At 43.0% G+C, this 25,304-nt stretch overlaps 1 protein-coding gene across 2 annotated transcripts; it reads left to right on the plus strand.

Annotated features, from left to right (window-relative positions):
* Nucleotides 1–5,595: 5,595 nt before the first annotated feature.
* On the plus strand, nt 5,596–25,304 carry ZSCAN20 (zinc finger and SCAN domain containing 20). 2 transcript variants are annotated; one of them, XM_064363667.1, is made up of 8 exons: nt 5,596–5,656; nt 7,141–7,667; nt 18,313–18,499; nt 18,969–19,045; nt 19,371–19,455; nt 20,861–21,538; nt 22,709–23,137; nt 23,820–25,304. In XM_064363667.1, exons 2-8 carry the CDS (start codon nt 7,251–7,253, stop codon nt 25,070–25,072), a joined length of 3,126 nt encoding a protein of 1,041 aa, XP_064219737.1. In that variant the 5' UTR covers nt 5,596–5,656; nt 7,141–7,250; the 3' UTR covers nt 25,073–25,304. The 2 variants fall into 2 exon arrangements, with proteins under 2 accessions (XP_064219737.1, XP_064219738.1); XM_064363668.1 differs by lacking the exons at nt 18,969–19,045; nt 19,371–19,455.

The following is a 25,304-nucleotide window of genomic DNA, read 5'->3' on the forward strand; positions in this document are numbered from 1 at the left end:
ACACTTTTTGTGTGTTAAACATGTGCATGCTCTTTACATACCTTCTCCCATTTATTTCTCTCAACAACCTTATCAGGTAGAGGCAATTATTATCATTCCCGTTTTACAGATGAGAAAACTGAGGCGTAAAGAAGCTAAGTAATTTGCCCAAGTTTTCACAGCTAGCAAGTGGTAAGACCAGCATCCTTCATGTGAAAGTAAGAACTTTCACACACAAGCAGCTTGACTTCAGAAACTATGCTTTACCTAAATCGTCTCATTTAACCGTCACAACACCCTGTGATGTAAGTTCTCTTGCATTACTTGCATTTTATAGACGGGAAATCAAAGACAAAATAAATGCAGTAATTTGTTTAAGGCCACACAGCTGGGAATTAGTTGAGTTGGGATTTGGATCCATGTATGACTACAAAATCCACATTCTCAACACCATATTAGATTGCTCATGCCCCAAAGTATTCACAGTGGTACAGAGCAACAGCATTTATATGAGGATTATTCCGTAATAATGATTAACATTCTTTCAACACCCACGAAGCGCCAAGCTCTGTACTAGCTGATTTACATAATAACAGCTAACAATCGCTGTGCATTATTAGGAGCCAGGCCCTGAGCTAATCGTTTTAGGTGTATTATCTCACTGAAGCCTCACAAAACCCAGTGACATGGATGCCATTATTACCCTCATTTTATGGGTGAAGAAAACGAGGTTCAGAATTCTTCCAAAGTCACACAGCTTAGCTGTAAGCTGGAAATTGAAACTACAACTGTCCAATTTTTTCCTGCTTATCGGGCTGGTCACCTCTAGTCACTCTCTCTTTTTATTTCTTACTGTGTTTGCTTTATCTCACAGGGTCTGAGGCTCTCACTTTGCCCCCTCAATAGAACCCAGCCCCCTTCTGCTCTAGTGTCTTCTCATTGGGCGGTGTTGTTATTCGGGAGCGTATGGAAAAGGCCTGGATCGCCATAGGTCCCGCCCTCATGTGTCGCCCCCTTTCCGATTTGTTTCAGGGCCAGGGTCCGTGAGAAGCTGACACATCTATTGGCTGACGACGTCTGAAAGGCAGCAAACGAAGGGGGAACGCCCACCGGCGCTAGCGCGGTTCATTCTGGGAATTGTGGTTTCAGACGTTCCATTCCTGGGGTGGCGCCGCTCGGACTCCGGGTCCCAGCATTCCCTGCTCAAGCCCGGGAGCACTTCCGCCCTGTTGTGAAGTGGGTGTCTCGGTGGGTGAGTCCGGGTGGCGGGGCGGGGGCAGCTGAGACGCAGGCTCTGGGCTGGAGACTTAGGAGGTGGTGGTGACATAGTGGGCTGGGGAAGGTGAGAGGAGAGAAAGAAGCTTATATGTGGGGGTGGAGGGTGAGGGGCGGTCAAAGGATGCAGCGGCCGGAGATGGGAAGGGTCATACAGGGGTCGGGGATGAGGAGGCGATAGAGGGCCCTAGGAATGTGGAGGGCCTTAGAAAGGTCTGAAGGTGAGGAGGTAGAGGGAGGTTTTGGAGGTGGGAGAGCCCTAGAAAGGTCTGGAGACCACAGAGGGAGGGATAGAGGGTCTGGGGCCCTGGCAAAAAGTGAAGAGGGCCTGAGCTTGAAGCCCGACCTTAAAAATAGTGTTTCAATCTCTATCTTCCTGTCCAGGACACGCATATCTAATTTGATACCTCTCTAATGATTGTTACCTCTGGAACCCAGTGGATGGAACTGGCAATTGTGTTCTGCCCCAAACCCGCACTTCTTTCCTATGCCTTATGGAAGTCAGTGGCATCGTCATCCCATTTACCTACCTACTTACCTACCTACCCTCTGATTCCTCTTGCATTCTTTCACGTCCAAGGATCTTCCAGTCTTTCAGTTTCTTTAATATATTTCAGTCGGCCTCTCTCGTAGGGTTTTTGCAGAAGCCTTTTCAGTTCCCCAGCATGAACACACACATTGCACCTAGGGTGATCTGTTTAACCTACAAATCTGATTATGCCTTCTGCTTGAAAACCTTCATTGGCTCCCATCACCTGTAGAGTTAAGTCCAAACACCTTGTCCTTCATAAACTCCTTTTGCAGCCTAATCTTCATACACCTTACACTCCAGGGCTGTCAAGGTTCTTCTCATTTCCTGGGTAGGCCATTTGGTTTTCCATCATTATATATGCTGTTCTCTCTGCTTAGAATATTCTCTCCTCGCCTGTCACCTTCTTTGCCAAGAGAAGTACTTTAACTTAAAAAACCAATTCAACTCTTACTTTGCTCAATTCCCTTAAGCAAATTAAGTCACCCCCAACCCCCAGCTCCCATAACTTCTCTTATTACAACATTTGATCATAATTATCTGTGGCTTGTGTGTCTCTTCCACTAGATTGTGAGCATCTCCAGCACAGGGACAGTGTCTCCATCACCTCTGTTTCCTCATTGGCCAATCTAGAGCAGTAAACACTTGATGTGAAGCAGTAAATACTTAATGTATGTGTGAATAAAGACCATGCAGGGTAAGCTTTGCTAAACTAGCCTTGAAGACTGCTATTTCCAGTGGATTTCTAGGGCAGGAGCTTTAGTCCTCCCCTGCCTGGCAGGGCTATCTGCTGGAAGCTGAAGCTGATTCATTGCCAATGGGAGTTTAAGCCAGGGGTGACAAATACATGGTATGTGGGCTACTAGTGCCCCTTTCTGTGTCCCTGGCAGTCATGGCTAATTGGATGGTTCACAGCACATATTCACACAGTACTCAGAGCCCTCAGCACACTGCTCTAGGCAGCCACTTACAGCTGATTGAAGTTTGTGCTTTAAATGAAACCTATTTGCTCTCCCTGGTTTAAGCCCTTATGTGGGAGGTCAGGTCAGCCTGCTTTAAGTCATAGCTTGGACTGTCAGCCAAATGGGCCTGACAGCCTTTGAGGAGTTCCCAGTTTTTTCTCTTTGGAGGTCACAGACCGGTCTTGGCCTTTCCCATGAAACTGGAGAGAATCTTCCCTTTTCACTGAGTGGGCTCCTCATGACCACATTCATACTTACTACCCTAGGAACCACAACGCCCTCCAGCTTCCCTGTGTTTGTAAAGAGATCTTGATTTTGATGGCAGTCAACACTTATCCCTCATTACCTGGGAGAGTCTGTACTCTTTCTAGGTCTTTCTGGATATTGGAAGAGACTTTTGAGATCACTTAGTTAAAAGATGGCAAAGCGACAGCCCATGCTGAATGAAGTCCACCGTCATGCTTTATTTAATCCTCATAGTGTGTGAAACAATTTTGAGTTGGTTGCCAACATTTAAAAATCCAGAGTGCTAGCTTATTTTGGAAAAATTAGCAGGCCTAGGAATATTCTGGGCCTGTGTTCCCCTGGCACTCTATAGTTGGCTATAGTGCCCATGCAGTTCACTTCCGTCATTGATTCATTTACATTGCTAGGTCCTTGTACCCACTGACTCTAGTTTCCCTTCCCCCTTGCTCTACCCCATCATACTAATTGGGGAACCTAGGGCACCTGCTGAGTAGGATCAGGCTGTAAGCTGCAGTCTAACTAGGCAGCCACAGGGGCTACATGACTTGTCCAAAGTAACACAGCTGATTAGTGGCAGGAGTGGAACTAGAATTCCAGTCTGCTCACTCCTGCCTTAATGTTCTTTCCACTCTCCCATACTATCATCTTAGGAGTTTGGATGACTGGCAGACATTGAATAGGCTATAAGACATGATTAAGAAAAAGGATTGGAGAAAAGGGGTCTGAGCTTAGACCCTAACTCTGCCACCTGCTAGTTGTATAACCTTAAGTGAATCTTCATAGATGCTCAGTTTCCCTTTAGGTAATTCAGGATATAGTGCAGTCATACCTTGTCAGGTAATTATATTCTAAGGGTGAAAATCACTTTAGCCAAAAATCACAGTCAACTTGAAAATCCTTTGGCAAGGAGCCATTTCAGAAACCAACATGCTGCCTTTCAATAAATAAGCTAATCAACACAGCCAGACTTTGTTGTTTGAACATGAGATGAGAATTGGCTTGTGTTAAGGACTGTGCAGTATGAAAGACACTTTACTCACACTCAGTGGAAAGAGAAGCATGAAGGAATCAAGATCAACCTGGGGACTAGCAAAATCCTAGGTGCCATCACCACATGCTTATTCTCGAACAGATAGTGAATGGAACTGGCTGCATTATCTAAATTATGCTCTTTCTCTCTTTCTAGTCTTTGTAGTGGAGCTTACAGGTCAGTGAAATGCAGCTCAACACCTAACAAGACTCCAGTTGCTGCCTGGAGGATTCAGTGAGATTATGAATGTGGAACACAGCACTGTGCCTGGCACCCTGTGGTCACTCAGTGAAGGGGTTCTCTTAGAAATTGCTGGTCCTAATGAGGCTCAATATTTGGTCATCTCAGAACTGAGGAATGCCCCTGTCCATTTTCTCTTGTTCACTTCTGCGTGAAGTCACCCTGCTATTGGCCAACTGTTGGCCTCCCTCTCCCCGCAGTAGCCTGCTATCCATATTTCAGTCTAACTTCCTTAGACTGGAAAAGGTTATGGTGATATACGGTTCCTGGGACTTTCCAATTTCTCTTTGAAACAAACCTTTGGGATTTTCAAGTCTTCCCAGAAGAAAATACCTGTTATCTGAGACTCTGAGCTTTGGGCCTGGTGTGACTGCTAATTGCCTGTTTTGTTGTGGTGTCCTCTTTGTTCAGGAATGCAGATGTCTTTGCTTGCTTATTGACTGTCTGTCTCACTAGACTGTAATTTTCATGAAGGTAGGGACTGTCAGTCCCAGCTACTGTTAGACCTGTAGCTTCCAAACAGGGTATAGTAGGTACTCTAGAAATGATTGTATATAGTAGGTACTCTAGAAATGATTGGTGAATTACTCCTTGTGTAAGAAGGTGAGAGAAATGTGTTTGAACTCATGCATCAATAAGGTTATGGTTAAAGAAATTTCATGAAAGGTGAATTCTTTAATATAAATTATGGATCATCTGTATCACATTAGAGTTTTGATATACCAGGTTATCATTTTAATAAATGGTAATAAAACTTTTTAATGGCCCTGCTATTTATCAGATACTGGGTTGAGCACTGTAGATACAGAAATGAGTAACATACAATACTGGTCCCAGTAATATAGTCTAATGAGGCCGTCAGATGTAGTCATAGGTTACTACAATAGTGTAGGATAATACCTATATTAGAGGGATGTACCAATTGCTTTGGGAATATAAGATCAGGGAGGCAATTCTTGGAGGGCAGGACATGACAAGGGCATGTCAAGAAACTCCTATCAAAGGAGGTGGCATTTGAGCTGGTAGTTGAAGGATGAGTAGGAAGTTGCCAGGTAGCCATGAGTTGTGCTTTAGGCCTCTTCCTAAGTATATGGAGGTCTTTAGGACTAGATTTTAATTTTTATGACCCTTGCCTTGTTTCTCTTCAGTCCAGTCAGATTGCCTAAAATGAAAAATACCACCATCTCTCCATTCTCAATTTAGCTGTGTTATTCCTACTTGGAGGCAGCTAATGATCTCCTTTGAGTAGGCATTTTTAATGTCACCTAGACTTGTTGGGATGACACGAAGAGCTCATTTTTTCAGATAACCCAGCGTGGGTGCCATCAGAGAGGCTGTAATCTCCTCTGGGACACACATAGATGCACACATCCTTCTCATACTGTGTAGAAAGTGGTAAGTGTCACACAGGCATGGAAATAAAAGAGAAAGGAATTCCTTTTGGCATGAGTAGGAAGGTCATTTATTTATTTTTTATCTAGTGTGCACAGAAAGGGATTAATTATAATCCATGCTTAATAACATACCATCATTAGTTGATCATTCATGACTTTATTATATATTACTTCCTATATGTCCTGAGGCACTGTGCTAGGTCTCATGGGAAGCTAATGATCTAGTGGGTAAGAAAATTACAATAAAGGATGACCAGGGCTATGGTAGAGAAAATGTAAGATGCTATGGGAGCTTGTGGTTGAGGGCTGAATCTTGTTTCAGGGTGCAGGGAAGGCCTCATGGAAAAAGTGCAATTTAAGCTGAGACCTAGCTAGATGAAGAAAGGGAGGAGGCCATTCCCAAAGAAGACCTTCCCAAAGAGGGAAAGGTTCAGAGGGCAGCGTGGTGTAAGATCTGCAAGCTGTGCTTCTGGAGCACCATAACTAGTGGAGCATGGTAAAGAGATGAGTTGGAGACTTGGGTAAGGCTTGTGCTTTATCCTGAGGGAAATGCGAGATCACTGGAGGGTGTTTAGCAGGGAAGTGGTGTAGTCAGGTTTTGATCTGGTTTGGTTGTTGTGCAAAGAATAGAGCAAAGATTGGGGTGAGGTGAGTGGAGGCAGGGACGTGTTAGGAGGCTGATCAGGTGGAAGACGTGATGATTCTCTGCACTGCAGTGGTGGCATTGGAGATGGAGATGCCAAGTGGACACAGTGTGGTGATGAATTGGATTTGGGGGATCTTAGAGAATGACGATGACCAGGTTTCTGGTGTGGACAACTTGATGGCAGTGCCTTCACTGAAGGGGGAGCTTCAGAAGGCAGACATGATTGCAGGAGAAAATAATGAATCTAGTTTTTGACTCATTGAGTTTGAGGTACCTGAGGGACAGTCAAGTAGAAATGTCATGAAGGGGTTTGGATTTTTGGGTCTGGAGGTCTGGAAACAGGTCCTTGCTGGAGTTTTAGGAGTCACACATAGGGATGGTGAATAATGCCATATGGGTGGGATGACCAGAGGATAGCATAGAGTTGTTGGATTTTGCAAGGAGAGCATCCTTAAAGGAATGCCAGCCATGCTTTAAGATTCGGGAAGAAAGGCCTTTTGGAGGGGGTGACATTTGGAACCCAACTTGAGGGAAGGTTGGACTTTGGACATGTATAGGAGGGCAGAAGTCTACACTGGGGCCAGATCATGGAGGTGTGGGATGCCAGGCTAAGGTGTTCAGGCATGACCTAGAGGATTGAATACAGTGCTGTCTTCCTCCAAAGTGTGCTAGCTACTGGCTTGGGTGCCAGACTGTGGTCTCACTTCCTGCCTATGGGAAAAGGGCATCTCTTAGCTCCTCCACCCCATGCAAAGGTGATGGAAGGTATGGCAGAAGTGGGGAATTACAGCTTCTACATCCTCTTGCTCACACTCTGTCCTTTGTCTTTCTGCCTTCAGAGTCTTGGGGAAAAGTCCCTTTTCTAGGAGCCTCTTGAAGGACTCACCATAGATGCAGGAAGGCATTGAATGAGGACAGCACAGCTGAAGTGAGACGTCTGGGCTAGACAATGGCTGTGGCTCTGGAATCCCAAGCCCAGGGGTCTCCCCGACCAGAGCCTGAAGAACTCCTGATTGTGAAACTGGAAGAGGACTCATGGGGAGCAGAATCCAAACCCCGGGAGAAGGAACGTGACCCTGTCCCTGGCCCCGAGGCCTCCCGCCAGCGCTTCAGGCAATTCCAATACAGGGATGCAGCTGGGCCCCATGAGGCCTTCAGCCAGCTCTGGGCTCTCTGCTGTCATTGGCTGAGGCCAGAGGTCCGCCTCAAAGAGCAGATCCTGGAGCTGCTGGTGCTGGAGCAGTTCCTGACCATCTTGCCCAGGGAGGTCCAGACCTGGGTGCAGGCACGCCACCCTGAGAGTGGTGAGGAGGCTGTGGCCCTGGTGGAGGATTGGCACCGAGAGACCAGGACTTCAGGACAGCCGGTGAGGCAAACAGTCTTCTCCAAGGAGTGGGTCAGGCAAGGCAATAGGGCTGTGACTAGGTTAATAATTGCCAAATTCATCATAAAAATAATAATAGTTATTGAGAACTGACATTTATTGACCATTTATATCAGGCAGTGTTCTAAGTGCTTTACATGTATTAATCCACTTAGTCCTGTCAATAATTTAATGAGATAGGTACTGTCATTCTAATTTTACCAGTGAGAAAACAGAGACAGAAAAAAGATAGGTAAATTGCTCAGGGTCTCAGCAGCTGCTAGGTGGTAGTCAAGATTTGAACTCAGGCATTCTTACTCTAAAGCTTGTATGCCTAACCACTACTCTGAACTGCCTCCCACTACCATAATCGCAATATGACTTACTTATATTGTGTTTTATACCTAACAAAATCTTTCTATATATGTGATCTCTTTGAGTGCTTATAACAGTAATATAAGTAGACAGAAATAGTATTACTGTCCTGTTTTTATAGATTAAACTCAGGGCCAAAAAGTTGGCCAAACATAGTGGCTCATGCCTGTAATCCCAGCACTTTAGGAGGCTGAGGCAGGCAGATTGCTTGAGCTCAGGAGTTTAAGACCAGCCTGGGCAACATGGTGAAATCCTGTTTCTACAAACAATACAAATGAAACAAAACAAAATGTCAAGTGGCTCACAAAGGTCATCAGTGAGTACATCAGAGCCTAAAGCCAAATCCTTAGGTTCCCAGGTCATTGTTAGATGCCTCCTCTGCAAACCATGGGAATTAAAATACCTCTGAGCCATGAGGCTCAAATGAGATATTATTTGATGTTTTGTGAGCACTCACTGTGTGTCAGACACTGGTCTAAGCTTTTTTTTTTTTTTTTTGATATGGAGTCTTGCTCTGTCACCCAGGCTGGAGTGCAGTGGCGTGATCTCGGCTCACTGCAACTTCTGCCTCCTGGTTTAAGTGATTCTCCTGCCTCAGCCTCCTGAGTAGCTGGGATTACAGGCTTATGCCACCATGCCCAGCTAGTTTTTGTATTTTTAGTAGAGACAGGGTTTCACCACGTTGGTCAGGTTGGTCTCAAATTCCTGACCTTGTGATCCACCCACCTCAGCCTCCCAAAGTGCTGGGATTACAGGCGTGAGCCATCACGCCCGGCCAGCTTTTTATATATATCCCTCATCCAAATAAACACAGCAATCCAGTAAGGTAGGTGCCATTATCATTGCCATTTGTCAAATGAGTAAACAGAGATGGAGAAGTAAGTAACTTGTCTAACTTTATATAACTATGAGATAGAGCTGAGGTAAGGGAAATGAAAGTATGGATTTAACATTCATAATTTCAACAATTTGCTAGTGACCCTCGAAGGCCCATGATGTAATGCATAAATTTGCTATGACACACATTTTGAATCCTGCTTCGAAGCTGGTATATATAGAACAGATCCTTTAGCTGGATCCAGAACCTTCATCTAAACATAACTGTTGTTCTCCATTTGTTATAGTTGGTAATTCTTCTGATATTATACTTACATTTTGCTGGGAGAAATTATAGATTAGGGAACACATCCCTAGCAAATGGCAGGGGTTTTCTGTACACTTAAACTGTAAAGTTCCATACAATGTGAGATTGTGGGAGCCAAGGTGTAAGATCTGTGGCTTTGCTCTTTGTTTTTTTGTTTTTTTGAGATGGAGGGTCTTGCTCTGTTGTCCAGGCTGGAGTGCAACAGCATGATCTTGGCTCACTGCAGCCTCTACCTCCTGCGTTCAAGTGATTCTCCTGTCAGCCTCCCCAGTAGCTGGGATTACAGGTGCCCACCAGGGCGCCCAGCTGATTTTTGTATTTTTTTTAGTAGAGATGGGGTTTCACCCTGCTGGCCAGGCTGGTCTTGAACTCCTGACCTCGTGATCTGCCTGCCTTGGCCTCCCAAAGTGCTGGGATTATAGGTGTGAGCCGCCGCACCCAGCCTGCATTTTGGATTTCTTTATAAACTGACTGAAGATACAAGGAGAATAATATATAATGTTACAGAACTAAGTATAAGAGAGAGTGCCTTATTTTAATATACCACCCGACCCCCCCATATTGTTTCTTTTAAAGAAACCAGCTGTTTGTCTTAAGTGGCAGTGAAGAAACAAATGGAAGTTTTAGGGCTTCAGAGTTGGAAGGTGAAGAACTTGAGACCCAGAGATGAAAATTGATTTAAATCAAGGTCTTTATGATTCTTCATCTGTAAAATGAGAGGGTTGGACTAGACCAAAGGTTCTCAAATTATGCCAAAAGTTGAACTGCTTCTAAAGTTGAGAAAAAAATAAGGTAATGGAATCTTCTCTGTTATGTATTTTTCTTTTTACTGTGACCTTTTTTTGTTCTTTGTTTTTTAACTTTCCTACCTGCTTCTGAGTGCTCACAAATTTCAAAACAAATGGACAAGTAGCAGAGGAGCTTGTTTTTTTTCAGGTACAAATGTAGCTTGTGATCTTACATTGTAAGATACATAACTTAATTGCATTCTCTGCAAGTAAAATTTTTCAAGTCTTAATAATGGAATGAAATATAGTTATAATATTCCTCAAAGTGAAGCACCATCTGGAAAAGGTTGGTGTCTACAGGACTAAATGGCCCCTAAGATAGTTTCCTAAAAAGGATCTTTCAGCTCTGCTATTTTGTGATTTTTACCTTGTTTCTCCTGTCATCACCATCTTGTCGAATCCCCTCTCCGTCAGGTGCTCCCTCTCCATCAGGTGCACAGGCATTTTTAAAAAACAGGCTTTATTTTTTAGAGCAGTTTTAGGCTCACAGCAAAACTGAGCAGAAGGTACAGAGAGTTCCCATCCCTCTGCAACAAGCCTCCCTAACTATAAACATCCCTGCACCACAGCAATAAGTTTATTACCACTGATGAACCTACAGTGGAACATCATTATCACTCAAAGTAGCAGTTTATGTTAGGGCTCTTAATGTTATTCATTCTGTAGGTTTTGACAGTCTATAACATTAAGAGCCTTATTATAAACTGTATCTACCATTATAGTGACATAGTAACATGTATCCACCATTATAGTGACATACCGAGTAGTTTCACTGCTGTAAAAACCCTCTGTGTTCTGTTTATTCCTCCTTTCCTCCAACCTCTGGCAACCACTGATCTTTTTCCTGTCTCCATAGTTTTGCCTTTTAAAAGATATTATATAGCTGGAATCATACAGTATATATAGCCTTTTCAGATTGGCTTCTTTTACTTAGTAGTATACAGTTAAGTTTCCTCCATATTTTTCATGGCTTGCTAGCTCATTTCTTTTTAATGCTTAATAATAGTCCATTGTGTGGTTGTACCACAGTTTATTTATCTACTGACCTACTGAAGGACATCTTGGTTCCATCTAAGTTTTGGCAGTTATGTATGAAGCTGCTATAAATATTCATATGCAGGTTTTTGTGTGTATATAGTTTTCAGTTCATTTGGGTAAATACCAAGGGACATGATTGCTGGATCATGTGGTAAGAGTATGTTTACCTTTGTAAGAAATTGCCAAACTGTCGTCCAAAGTGGCTGTACCATTTTGCATTTTTACTAGCAATGAATGGGAATTCTTGTTGCTCCACATCCTTGCCAGCATTTGGTGTTTTGGATTTCAGCTATTCTAATAGGTAGATAGTGGTATTATATTGTTGTTCGAATTTGCAATTCACTAATAACCTACCATGTTATACATCTTTTTATATATTTCATACATCAATATGCCATCTGTATATTTTCTTTGGTGAGGTAACTGTTCAAGTCTTGCCCATTTTTAAATTGGGTTGTTTGTTTTCTTTTTTTTTTTTTTTTTGAGACGGAGTTTCGCTCTTGATACCCAGGCTGGAGCGCAATGGCGCGATCTCGGCTCACTGCAATCTCCGCCTCCTGGGTTCAGGCAATTCTCCTGCCTCAGCCTCCTGAGTAGCTGGGATTACAGACACGCGCCACCGTGCCCAGCTAATTTTTTGTATTAGTAGAGACGGGGTTTCACCATGTTGACCAGGATGGGGTTGTTTGTTTTCTTACTGTTGAGTTTTAAGAGTTCTTTATATATCTGATAACAGTCCTTTATCAGATGTGTCTTTTGCAAATATTTTCTCCCAGTCTGCGGCTTGTCTCATTCTCTTGACAGTATCTTTCATAGAGCAGAGTTTTTAATTTTAATGAAGGCTAGCTTATCAATTATTTCTTTCATGGATTGTGCCTTTGGTTTTGTATCTAAAAAGTCATTATACCTAACATTATCTCAGTTTTCTCCTATATTTTAGGAATTTTATAGTTTTTCATTTAACATTAAGTTCTGTGATCCATTTTGAGTTGATTTTTGTGAAGGATATAAGCTTTTTTTTCCCATGTGGATGTACAGTTTTAGTATCATTTGTTGAAAATATTATCTTTGCTTCTCTGTATTACCTTTGTTCCTTTGTCAAAGTTCAGTCAACTATCTTTATGTGGGACCATTTCTGGGGTCTCTGTTCTGTTCCTTTGATCTCTTTATTCTTTTGCCAACACCACACTGTCTTGATTACTATAGTTTTATGGTAAATCTTGAAGTCTGGTAGTGTCAGTCCTTTGATTTTTTTTCCTTCTTTAATATTGAGTTGGTTATTCTAGGTCTTTTGCTTCTTCATATAAACTGTACATGGCCAGGTGCAGAGGCTCATGCCTGTAATCCCAGTGTTTTGAGAGTATGAAGCAGGCGGATTGCCTGAGCCCAGGAGTTCAAGAACAGCCTGGGCAACATGATGAAACCCCATTGCTATTGGAAAAAAAAAAAAAGAAAAAAGAAAAACAAATGAACAAAAAAGACTTTACAGTCAGTTTTTTGATAGCCACAAGATAAATTTCTGTTATTTTGGTTGGGTGTTGAATCTGTAGATCAAATTGGGAAAAGTGGACATCTTGACAACAGTGAGCCTTTCTATCTGTGAACAAGGAATATTGTTCCATTCATTTAGTTCTTCTTTGATGTCTTTCTTTAGTAGTTTTCCCCATGTAAATCTTCTATATATGTTTTTAGATTTATGCCTAAATATTTCATTTTTCTGGATAAGAATGTAAATTCTATTATGACTTTAATTTCAAATTCTACTTGTTCATTGTTGGTATATGGGAAGGTGATTGACTTTTGCATATTTGCATATTGTACCCTGCAAACTTGCTATAACTGCTTATTAGTTCCTAGAGTTTTTTGTTGTTGTTGTTGTTGACTTTTTCAGATTTTCTCCATAGACAATCATGTCATTTGTGAATAAAGACAGTCTTTTTCTTTCTTTCAAATCTACATACCTTTTGTTTTCTTTCTTTTTTTTTTTATTGCATTTTAGGTTTTGGGGTACATGTGAAGAACATGCAAGATTGCTGCATAGGTACAGACATGGCAGTGTGATTTGCTGCCTTCCTCCCCATCACCTATATCTGGCATTTCTCCCCATGCTATCTCTCCCCAACTCCCCACCCTGCATTGTCCCTCCCCTATTTCCCCCCAACAGACCCCAGTGTGTAGTGCTCCCCTCCCTGTGTCCATGTGTTCTCATTGTTAGACACCCACCTATGAGTGAGAACATGCGGTGTTTGATTTTCTGTTCTTGTGTCAGTTTGCTGAGAATGATGGTTTCCAGGTTCATCCGTGTCCCTACAAAGGACACGAACTCATCGTTTTTGATGGCTGCATAGTATTCCATGGTGTATATGTGCCACATTTTCCCTGTCCAGTCTATCATCGATGGGCATTTGGGTTGGTTCCAGGTCTTTGCTATTGTAAACTGTGCTGCAATGAACATTCTTGTGCATGTGTCATTATAGTAGAGCGATTTATTATCCTTTGGATATATACCCAGTAATGGGATTGCTGGGTCAAATGGAATTTCTATTTCTAGGTCCTTGAGGAATCGCCACACTGTCTTCCACAATGGTGGAACTAATTTACACTCCCACTAACAGTGTAAAATTGTTCATGTTTCTCCACTTCCTCTCCAGCATCTGTTGTCTCCAGATTTTTTAATGATCACCATTCTAACTGGTGTGAGGTGGTATCTCAATGTAGTTTTGATTTGCATTTCTCTAATGACCAGTGATGATGAGCATTTTTTCATATGTTTGTTGGCCTCATATATGTCTTCTTTTGTAAAGTGTCTGTTCATGTCCTTTGCCCACTTTTGAATGGATTTGTTTGTTTTTTCTTGTAAATCTGTTTTAGTTCTTTGTAGATTCTGGATATCAACCCTTTGTCAAATGGGTAGATTACAAAAATTTTTTCCCATTCTGTTGGTTGCTGATTCACTCTAATGACTGTTTCTTGTTTTCTTTCTTATCTTGTATTATTCTGGACTTCCAATATGAAGGAATAGTGAGAAGGAACATCCTTGCCTTTTTCCTGATCTTAGTGCAAAACCATTGTGTTTCTTACCATTAGGTAGGATGTTAGCTGTAGGTTTTTTGTAGATGTCCTTTATCAAGTTGAGAAAGTTCCCCTCTATTTCTATTTTGCCAAGTTTTCATTTATGAGTGTTGGATTTTGTTAAATGCTTTTTCTGCATCTGTTGATATAATATATGATCATGTGATTTTTCTTTTTTTTTGCCTCTTGATGTGATGGGTTATGTTAATTGATTTTCAAATGTTGGACCAGGCTTGCATACCTGAGATAAACCCACTTGGTTGTGGTGTGTCATTTCTTTTTTTTGAAATGGAGTCTCACTCTGTCACCCAGGCTGGAGTGCAGTGGCATGATCTTGACTCGCTGCAACCTCCACCTTGCAGGTTTAAGCGATTCTCCTCCCTCAGCTTCCCAAGTAGCTGGGGCTACCAGGTGCCTGGCACCACGCCCTGCTGGTTTTTGTATTTTTAGTAGAGATGGTGTTTCATCATATTGGCCAGGCTGATCTTGAACTCCCAACCTTGTGATCTGCCTGCCTCAGCCTCCGAAAGTGCTGGCATTACAGATGTGAGCCACTGCACCTAGCTGATTTTTGCATCTTTGTTCATGTGGAATATTGGTTTGTAGCTTTCTTGTCTTGTAATTTCTTTGGTTTTGATATTAGGGTAAATGCTGGCTTTATAGAATGAATAAGGAAATATTCCCTCTGCTCTTAACTTCTGGAAGAGACAGTAGAGACTTGGTATAATTTCCTCCTTAAATGTTTTGTAGAATTCACCAGTGGACCCATCTGAGCTTGGAGCTTTCTGTTTTGAAGATTATTGATTATTCAGTCAATTTCCTTAATAGATATAAGCCTATTCAGATTGTTTATTTTTGTATGAGTTTTGGCAGATGAGGTGAGTAAAGGAGCTGGTCTTTTTCATCCAGGTTATCAAGTGTGTGGCATAGATATTCCTTTATTAACCTTTATGTAGTTCATAATATACCTTTATTATACTTTCAGCATCCGTGAGATCTGTAGTGATGTCTCTGTTTTCATTTCTGATATTAATAATTTGTCTTCTGTCTTCTTTTCTCTTTTATTTTTGAGACAGGTTCTTGCTCTGTTGCTCAGGTTGGAGTGCAGTGGTGGGACCTTGGCTCACTGCAGCCTCTGCCTCCTGGATTTAAGCAATCCTCCTGCCTCAGCCTCCCAAGTAGCCAGGACTACAGGCCCACACCACCATGCCTGGCTAATTTTTGCATTTTTTTTTTGTAAAGATGGGATTTCGCCATCTTGCCCAAGCTAGTCCTGGGTTCAAGTGATCCGCTGCCTTGGCTTCCCAGAGTGCTGGGATTACAGGCATGACACACCATATCTGGACTGTCTTTTTTCTTAGTCTGACTAGAGGCTTATTATCATATTATTTTTGAGACAGGGTTTCACTGTGTTAGCCAGGATGGTCTCAATCTCCTGACCTTGTGATCTGCCCACCTTGGCCTCCCAAAGTGCTGGGATTACAGGTGTGAGCCACCACGCCCGGCCCAAGACTAGAGGCTTATTGATGTTATTATTCTTTTCAAAGAACTAGCTTTTGGTTTTGTTGTCTCTATTGATTTCCCATTTTAAATTTTATTATTTTCTGCTCTAATTTTTATTTCTTTACTTATGCTTACTTTGGATTTAATTTGCTCTTCTTTTTTCTAGGTCTTTCACTGGTGTACCTGTGTCCCTGGACTCTGACCTTTGCCAGTGCTTCTCAATTTTTTCCCATCTTAGGTGGGACAGGATGCCTAGAGGGGGCTGCATTGGGTATTTCTCATCTTCCATATGGAAGAGTAGAGGGAGCTGGAATTACATATTTCTCTTCTGACAGCTAGGTTAGGCTTTGGTAAAATAGTTTCTGCTGAGGACAGGCCTTATTAAGAAGAGCAGAGAGCCGTGGTATATTTCAAAATGGTTCCTTTTTTCTGCTGTCAGCCATAAGCATGATAAGATTTTTCTCTGATATTTACTGTAAGGATCTGGTTGAGCTCTTGGAGGTAAAACTTACAAAAATGTGCCCCTGCTCAATGATTGAGTACCTTGGAGTTTTTAGCTTTCAGAGTTGTCCACAGTGACCTGCCAGCAATTCGTCAATTATAGTTTAGGTTTTTCTTCCCTGGCACTGGTTCCCACAGAGGCTTCTGCTCACTAAGTTGTGATTCTCTGATTCTACCTGTTTGTCTCTCCAATTTTGGGGGCAGTGGTTTGCCCTGTGACCTCACTTCTCTGACAGATCTAAGAAGAGTTGTTGATTTTTTAGTTTGTTCAGCTTTACTTGTTACTGTAGAGTCTAGAGTGGAAACTTCTAGACTCTACAGACTTCTTGGAAACCAGAAGTCTGACCTACTGATGTTTTTGCCTCCTGGTTGTTACTTGAATCGACTTCTTTCTGTGTCCAAACTTATAATCCATGGAATCAGAATCTTTGCTTAGGGATGGTAAATAGTTGGAGAAACAGGTTGAGAGTAAAGATTGTTGTTGAATTTAGTCACACAGTTCCTCTGTAGATTATAATGATAATAAAGTGATTTTTTTTTTACATGAACACGTGAGGAGATTGATAAGCAGATGTTTTCTCCGTATGAAGTTATACAGAACACTGGTGGATCTTCTTATTTGGAATGGCCGTTGATGCTCATGGCCCATTCCTATATATCTTCTCAATAGTAAAAATCCTTCTCTGTGAGTGGATTTGAGTTTTCAGGCCAGCCAAAAAAGGAGCTAAGTTTGGCAGACTCAGTGAGTTGATGAAGATAATTGTTATTATTTTTGTTCAAAACAATAAGGATCAGAGCAGTATTTATTGTATGAAAAAGAGGGAAACTAAGAATTTACATTTACATTTGCTTGTATGTAGAAGGAAACTCTAAAAGAATGCAGAAGAATATGGTTACCTGTGATGAGTAGAACGGGAAAGAATGGGGTCGATGGGATGGAGATGGATGGGGGTGGGGCATTTTCACTGAATATACCCCATATGTATTTTCTTCTTTTAAACCATGTGAGTCTATTATCTATTGAAAAACATTGAAATACATTTTAAAAAGTTAGATGTTTCTATAAAGTATTGAGATTGTTATATTGTCGAAGTTTTACAGCCAGGAAATAACTAACACCTTGACTGCATTACCACTGAACTTGGAACCAGCTGAGAAATAGAGATAAGAAATTAGCTGTACAATTGATAAAGTTTATTGGGTAATGTTATTTTAGTTGATTATTCCCTTTTATTTTAAATGTATTCTCTATATCTCTGAGTACCTTTTTTTTTTTTGCCTGAAATCCAACATTGAAATGAAAATTGCCACTTCCTTTTTCCTTTTGAGTTAGAGTGCCTTGTCTTTCACATGTCCTTCTATTTTAAAATTAACAACACATACTTTTATATCATTTTAAAATTCCATCTGATTTCTGTTTTTGAGACAGGATCTTACTTTGTTGTCTAGGCTGGAGTGCAGTGGCATAATCATAGCTCACTGTTACTTCGAACTTCTGGGCTCAAGTGATCCTCCTGCCTCAGCTTCTGGAGTAGTTGGGAGTATAGGTATGTGTCACCATGCCTGGCTAATTTTATTTATTTATTTATTATAGAGATGAGGGCCTTGCTATGTTGCCCAGGCTGGTCTTGAACCCTTGGCATCGAGTGATTCCCCTGCCTCAGCCTCCCAAAATGTTAGAATTACAGGCATGAGCCACTGCACCCAGCCTCCATCTGTAATTCTTTGCCCTTTTAAAAAATTTTTTATTTTAAAAATATCCTTGTCTTTCAGCAGAGATATTTAGAGCAATCGCGTTTGGTGTTATAATTGTATCCTTTTTTCCTGTGTTTATGCCTCCCTTTGCCTTTTAGTATACAGCTTGGTAACTTTTATTTTTTCTTTTGATAACATAAAAAGTAAGCACACTATTTTTGATGCTTATGGATTATTTTTTAATGTTACCCAAATTTTACATAATTTATCTCTTTATGAATCAAAAATATTTTGAACAGTGGCACTCTCATTGAAACACTTGGATAGCTACCCTGTGTTCAACAGATAGTACTTATTTGGTGGTATAAACGCTGGTCTGCCTACCGAACTCACTCTGATGGCTTTCTCATCCTACTTCAAACCATTTTGGATCTTAAAAGAGCCTGTTAGCCTCTGGACCACAGTTGTACTCAAAATACCAAAGTGGGTCTTATTGAACTGATGATTGGGAATTTGGGCTCTTTGTGTGTAGGAACTGGAATTGTATACAGAAGAGACCGGGCCCTTAAAGACCGGAGAAGAATCTCAGAGCTTCCAGCTGGAGCCAGTGGATCCTTGGCCTGAGGGACAGTCCCAGAAGAAGTGGGTGGCGAATACATGCCCTGACTTTCCCAATCATCTAAATGCCAAGATGGCACCACAGCCTTTGAAAGAGAGTGGTGAGTAAGAGAATGTGAGAACATTAGGGAATGAGGCCTTCTGCAGAGGAGAGGGATGGGGGAGATAAAGTGGGGTGGATGGGGAGGAAGGGTGTGCAGAATTCAAGGCAAGAGATAGGCTGCAGTGTGGTGGGCACACTTACTGAGAAGTAAGCAAGCATCATAAAGAGGCTGCAGCTGTTGGTGGTGCCAGCATGCCTTGCTGTAGTTAGAGCTCTGCAGCAGGTGCAGGCTGGGACAGGGGTGGGTGGTGATCACAGGAGGTCAGGGCTGGCATCTCCCACATGATCCACTACTCATAGCAGCTCAGGAGCTACACACTCTAGAAGGGAAGTAAAGGGGAAGTCTGCACTGGCCACAGGGGTAGCTCCAGCTTGATCTAAGTGTGACCTTTGGAAAGCCGATCTTAGAGGGAGGCGATTTTTTGGGAACCAGAGCTTGGTTTTCAGAGACATTTTCTTTTCCTCAGCTGTCCTCACTCCCCGAGTCCCTACTCTCCCAAAGATGGGGAGCGTTGGAGATTGGGAGGTGACAGCTGAGTCCCAGGTAAGCTGCTACTCGTTCATCCTTTCCTGTCATTACTGCTCCTGTGCTCTTGCCCCTGCAGTATTCCTCCTCTCTCTCCATGACCTCCCCTCAGCAAAAGGGCATGAGGTCCAGGGTGTTAGCCTTTGGCCCTCACCCCCTAGTCTCCTGGGCCCCAAACATCCTCAAACACATGTATGTACCAAATGGCCATCCTGCTCCTTATGATGCTGGCTTCACACATGGTATCCGTCTGTTCCCATCATCTTTCCTGGGGCCTGCTAGGGTTCCTAGGCTGTTGTCCAAAGTCAGTGATGTTTGGGTCCTTGTCTTGTGCATCTCGCAGGAAGCCCTGGGCCCTGGCAAACATGCTGAGAAGGAGCTCTGTAAAGACCCCCCAGGAGACGACTGTGGGAACAGCGTGTGCCTGGGTAAGGAGACGTGCCCTCTGAAGGTGATTTTGTCATGCTTCTGATATGCTCAGTTCCCAAAGAGGGTTTTGCCACTCCTTTAAGAATCATGGCTCTGCAGTCTCTGGAATTTCAGACATGGGAAGAAGACTTGCCCTTTGTAGCCAGCACTGCCATGATGGGAACGGAGTCTGCCTGGGATATGGAGTGGCAGGATGACTTCCAAGAGCCTGCCCTCTCTGGGCACATTAACTTCCTTACCTCAGTCCATTCACCACCATCCAGAGGCCAGGCCAGGCCTGCCGTCTCAGAAATCTGATTTTTTTCAGCACTGTAAATAAGATCTCTCTCTCAGGCAGACTTAAGTGAACTAAGCCCATGAGACCAGTGAATTAAACCCAGTAGGAATAAATATCACAGAGCTCCAAATACCTGAAGCCCATATGACCAGCACAGACTCCTTTCTCTATGGGTAGTCCTATGTGGGAAGCCAAATAATAGGGAGCATTTCCCTGTGGAGCCTGGGATCACTGTGTGGGGAGTTAGATACATGAATAGCTGAAATAGAAGAGGCTCTGATAGGGCTGACTTATGGTAAGTTTAGATCCCAGAAGCTCGCTGGCTACTGGCTTGACATTGGAACCCCTTTTTACACATGACATCTGGGGGAAATAGTGTTCAAAGGAACAGACTTTGGAAAGTACTGAATTAGACTATCCTTAGACCTCTCTAAACTCTTTTCATCTAGTTTTCTTCAAATATTTATTTTAATTAAAGGCTTTATTTTAATTAAAGGCTTCCTATTTTGTTAGAGCTGGGAGCTATTGGGATAGCAGTCCTTTAAACATAGCTGTTTTAAAAATAAGGAAATGAATTTTCTTACATTATCAGAAGTCCAGAGGAGGACATGCTTTTACCACAGTACAGATTAGCTGAGCAATGTCCTAATGGGTCTGTGTTCTTTCTTTCTGTCTGTCATCCTCAGTGTTAGCTTCATATTAAAGCTGTTTTGTTTCATGGTCAAAAGATAGATTCCAGTGGTGGCAATGGATGCCTAGCAGGACAGAGACTCACTACACACACACACACGCACACGCACACCCCTCTTTCCTCCAGCCATGGAGTTCAGTTAATTGGACCAATTTAGGTCATGTGCCCATCTGTGGACCAATGAGTCACTCTTATTTGATGTTTCATGTTTCATAACAACAAAAAACAAACAAACAAAGCAAACAGGTCTCTTAACATTTCTCGTATATGGTTCTGTTACCTCTTCCTTCTTGTTCCTGCAGACATTTTATGGGATTAGCATGGGAATTTCTCATCAGCCTCTTGCAAGGAAAAGATATAAGTTTCAGGGAGATTTTGGACAAACATGCTGCTCAACAGACCATTTCTACTGTCATTTCTCTTCTTCCTTCTGTAGGAGTTCCAGTTTCAAAACCAAGTATCACCTCTCAGAAAGAGCAAGAACCAGAGTTTTGTGGTCTAAGTCTTATAAATTCTGGGAAAAGGAGCACTGCAGATTATAGCCTGGATAATGAGCCAGCTCAGGCGTTGACCTGGAAGGATTCAAGAGCCTGGGAGGAACAATATCAGTGGGATGTGGAGGACATGAAGGTGTCAGGTGTTCACTGGGGCTATGAGGAGACTAAGACTTTCCTGGCAATTTTAAGTGAGTCTCCTTTCTCTGAAAAGCTCCGGACTTGTCACCAGAACCGCCAGGTATATCGGGCCATTGCAGAGCGGCTAAGGGCAAGGGGCTTCCTGCGGACACTGGAGCAGTGTCGCTATAGGGTCAAAAACCTCCTACGGAATTACCGGAAAGCCAAGAGCAGCCACCCACCAGGTACCTGCCCCTTCTATGAGGAGCTGGAGGCCCTGGTCAGGGCTCGGACAGCCATCAGAGCCACTGATGGCCCAGGAGAGACCATAGCACTCCCCAGGCTTGGGGATAGTGACGCAGAGATGGATGAGCAGGAGGAAGGGGGCTGGGAGCCTGAAGAAATGGCAGAAGATTGTAACGGTGCTGGCCTGGTCACTGATGAGTCCACCCAGGGGCCCAGGATTGCAGGGGTCCCAGCTCTGTTCCAGAGTCGTATTGGTAAGAACATGGGGGTTTAATCAGATTCAGATTCCAACCCTCCTACCAGCTAGACTGCAATTCCCTGAGGTCAGGGTACAGGGTGCAAGTGTGGATTGATGTCAGTAGAGTGAAGAGCTGTGTTCCTGAGGTCATCCTCAAACTTCAACTCTCTTTTCCCGTGACCAAGTCTCTTTGCAAAAGTCTTCTTAGTTATAGGAGCAAACATTTTTAAAGCCTTAAGGGGCCTCAAGTAGTGAATCCAGTATTTCCAAAAGTGTGTCACTGATAGTGTGGGATGATCATTGGTGTTATGTGAATGAACTTTAAATTCTTGTATTTATGTATGTCTCTTAATTTGTATGAGTGCATCAGCCTGTGATTTCACAGATAGCAAATTTAGGTAAAGAGTGATGGCGAGTGAAATATTGAACAGATAATGGCAGAAATCACGACAGTGTAGACTTGAATAATCAATATCTAGGAAACACCCAGTCACTGTAAAGGCGCAAACATGGAAGTCCAAGAGATGAGGCATCTTACAGACACACAGGTAGGAGCAGAGCCCAGATCAGAGCCTATGGCTCCTGCTTGCTGGTTTTACATGGTTTTCCCTCCACCATATTGCCTTTCTGGGCTATATCATTTTCCTACAGAGGAACTGAGACTAGACCACCTCCTTTTCATTCCTCTGCAAAGGAGGAAAGTGTGTCCTCAGTTGGCCTCTTTTGCAGGACTGTTTGAAATTCATGTATGTCTCAATCTTTAGGAGTTCTCAGCTTTCATGTTTTGTTAAAAGGAGAATTTATAAAATAAATAGAGGACAGGTATTGAATGAATATGGGGAAAATCTCAGGCATCCCAATTATAGGCCTTTACCTGAACTAATCAGCTAAAGCCAGGGACATGGGATCACCTGATCTAATTGATATAATATGGCTATGTAAGTGCTCACCTTCAGCCAAGACTTGAAGTGTTAATAGAATCTCCTAGAAGAGGGTGAGGGTAGGAAGCTCTGACTGACTGTCCTAGCATGCCCCTGAGAAGCAAAGGGAGATTCCCCAGGTACCTGGATAGTTTCTGACATGCCTGTGTTTTAGGTAGTTTGAAGGGCAGGTGACTCTAGTCTCTGATGACCTAGGCACATCTCATTATTAAGTCTCACAGTTCTGAACTCTTCACTCCTGACAGCAGGTGTGCACTGGGGCTACGAGGAAACCAAGGCCTTCCTGGCAATTCTCAGTGAGTCCCCATTCTCGGAAAAACTTCGCACCTGTCACCAGAACAGCCAGGTGTACCGGGCCATCGCAGAGCGGCTGTGTGCTCTGGGCTTCCTGCGGACTCTGGAGCAGTGTCGCTACAGATTCAAAAACCTCCTTCGAAGCTACCGGAAAGCCAAGAGCAGCCACCCACCAGGGACATGCCCTTTCTATGAGGAACTGGACTCATTGATGAGGGCTCGGACTACAGTCAGGGCCATGGGGACTGTCCAGGAAGCTGCAGGTCTCCCTAGGTGTGGGCAGAGCAGTACTGAGACTGATGCCCAGGAAGCCTGGGGTGAGGTGGCCAGTGAAGATGCTGTCAAACCTCCAACCTTGTGTCCTAAAGCCCCAGACATGGGTAAGCCTGGAGTAATTGGATGTTCACAAAATCCATGGGTATGTGGAGAGAGTGAGGAAGCCAGGCTCATTATCTTTTGTCTCTTAACTAAAAGAGAGAATGGGATTGAATAGGAAAAAGTATTTCTGCTCTTCTCAGATTATTTAGTCTGTAGCTTTGTGTGGTCCTCCGAATCAGTCAGTCATTCATTCTATCTTTTACTAGGGTATATCTGGGCAGTTAGAGACTTTATTCAATCTAGGATTCAACACAGGATATATGGAATATGCTAGAAGAAGGAGATGTTCATGACTGAATGGTAAGATAGAGGAGTTTTCTGGGGAAACAGTTTGGCTGTGGCTGCTGGGTTGAGCCCCATGGCCCACTTGGTGGGGTCACCATAACCCAGAGTCTTATTACTTAGCTTTGCAGGTCAGAAACACTTATATATACCAAAACTTTATCAATTTCATGTTAGTCACATTTATGAGATGTGAGATATAAGTCTTTTGCACAGTGTGGCAAAGACTTCAACAACAGTTCCCACTTCAGTGCTCACCGGAGAACCCACAAGAATCAAATTCATATTAGCCAGATTCACAGATGTATGATACAGATACACACACACATACACACACACACACACACACACACGCACTAACTAATGAGTGAAGAGAAACTGCATTTCTGTCCATTCTTTCAGGTTTTGAAATGAGGCATGAAGACCAGATTTCTGAGCAGGACATCTTTGAGAATTTGCCTGGAGCCCTATCAAAATGTCCTACAGAAGCTGTTTGCCAACCTCTTGACTGGGGAGAAGACAGTGAAAATGAAAATGAAGATGAAGGGCAGTGGGGAAATCCCTCACAGGAACAGTGGCAAGAAAGTTCTTCTGAAGAGGACTTAGAAAAACTTATTGACCATCAAGGCCTGTACCTTGCGGAGAAACCCTACAAGTGTGACACATGCATGAAGAGCTTCAGTCGGAGCTCCCACTTCATGGCCCACCAGCGAATCCACACGGGTGAGAAGCCCTACAAATGCCTTGAATGTGGAAAAAACTTTAGTGACCGCTCTAACCTCAATACCCATCAGAGAATCCACACTGGAGAGAAGCCCTACAAATGCCTTGAATGTGGGAAAAGCTTTAGTGACCATTCCAATCTCATCACTCATCAGAGAATCCACACAGGGGAAAAGCCCTATAAATGTGGAGAATGTTGGAAAAGCTTCAACCAGAGCTCAAACCTTCTGAAACATCAGAGAATCCACTTGGGAGGAAATCCTGACCAATGTAGTGAGCCTGGGGGAAACTTTGCCCAAAGCCCATCTTTTAGTGCTCACTGGAGGAATTCTACAGAGGAGACAGCTCCTGAACAACCTCAAACTATCAGTAAGGACTTGAATTCTCCTGGACCACACAGCATAAACTCAGGGGAGAAACTTTATCAGTGTTCTGAATGTGGAAGAAGCTTCTCTAAGAGCTCTGCCCTCATTAGCCACCAAAGAATCCATACGGGAGAGAAACCATATGAATGTGCTGAATGTGGGAAAAGCTTCAGTAAGAGCTCCACCCTGGCCAATCACCAGCGCATCCACACTGGGGAGAAGCCGTATAAATGTGTGGACTGTGGGAAGTGCTTCAGTGAGCGCTCCAAGCTCATCACACACCAGAGAGTGCACACGGGAGAGAAGCCCTACAAATGCCTTGAGTGTGGAAAATTCTTCCGTGACCGTTCTAACCTCATAACTCACCAGAGGATTCATACAGGAGAGAAGCCGTATAAGTGCAGAGAGTGTGGGAAATGCTTTAACCAGAGCTCCAGTCTTATTATTCACCAGAGAATCCACACAGGGGAGAAACCCTACAAGTGCACAGAGTGTGGCAAAGACTTCAACAACAGTTCCCACTTCAGTGCTCACCGGAGAACCCATGCAGGAGGGAAGGCATCATAGGGGACACTCTCCTCAACAACAAAAGGGGACTTGATGCGTATATCTTATATCACAAGATGTATGCTAGAGAGAAATTTTCCAATTTTTAAGCTTGGTGTGTATCCAGGGAAGTTATCTTGGTATAAACCAGGTAATTTAGAAGTGAATTACAAATACTAAGGATCCAGATTTGAAGGCACTTTTCTTAAGTGTAATTTGTTTTTCTTCTATAAAGACCCACACAGTATCCTCA

Source organism: Aotus nancymaae, unplaced genomic scaffold, assembly GCF_030222135.1.
Source record: "Aotus nancymaae isolate 86718 unplaced genomic scaffold, 86718_ANA_hifiasm-v0.15.2.pri h1tg000053l, whole genome shotgun sequence".
In the NCBI taxonomy this organism is placed as follows: domain Eukaryota; kingdom Metazoa; phylum Chordata; class Mammalia; order Primates; family Aotidae; genus Aotus; species Aotus nancymaae.

Bases quoted from the DNA above. Each gene is read 5' to 3' on its own strand.
- ZSCAN20 (XM_064363667.1), top strand. From the start codon at position 7,251: ATGGCTGTGGCTCTGGAATCCCAAGCCCAGGGGTCTCCCCGACCAGAG. The intron at 19,456-20,860 runs GTAAGGAGACGT...TTCCTTCTGTAG, and splicing joins TGGGAACAGCGTGTGCCTGG to GAGTTCCAGTTTCAAAACCA. The intron at 23,138-23,819 runs GTAAGCCTGGAG...CCATTCTTTCAG, and splicing joins TCCTAAAGCCCCAGACATGG to GTTTTGAAATGAGGCATGAA.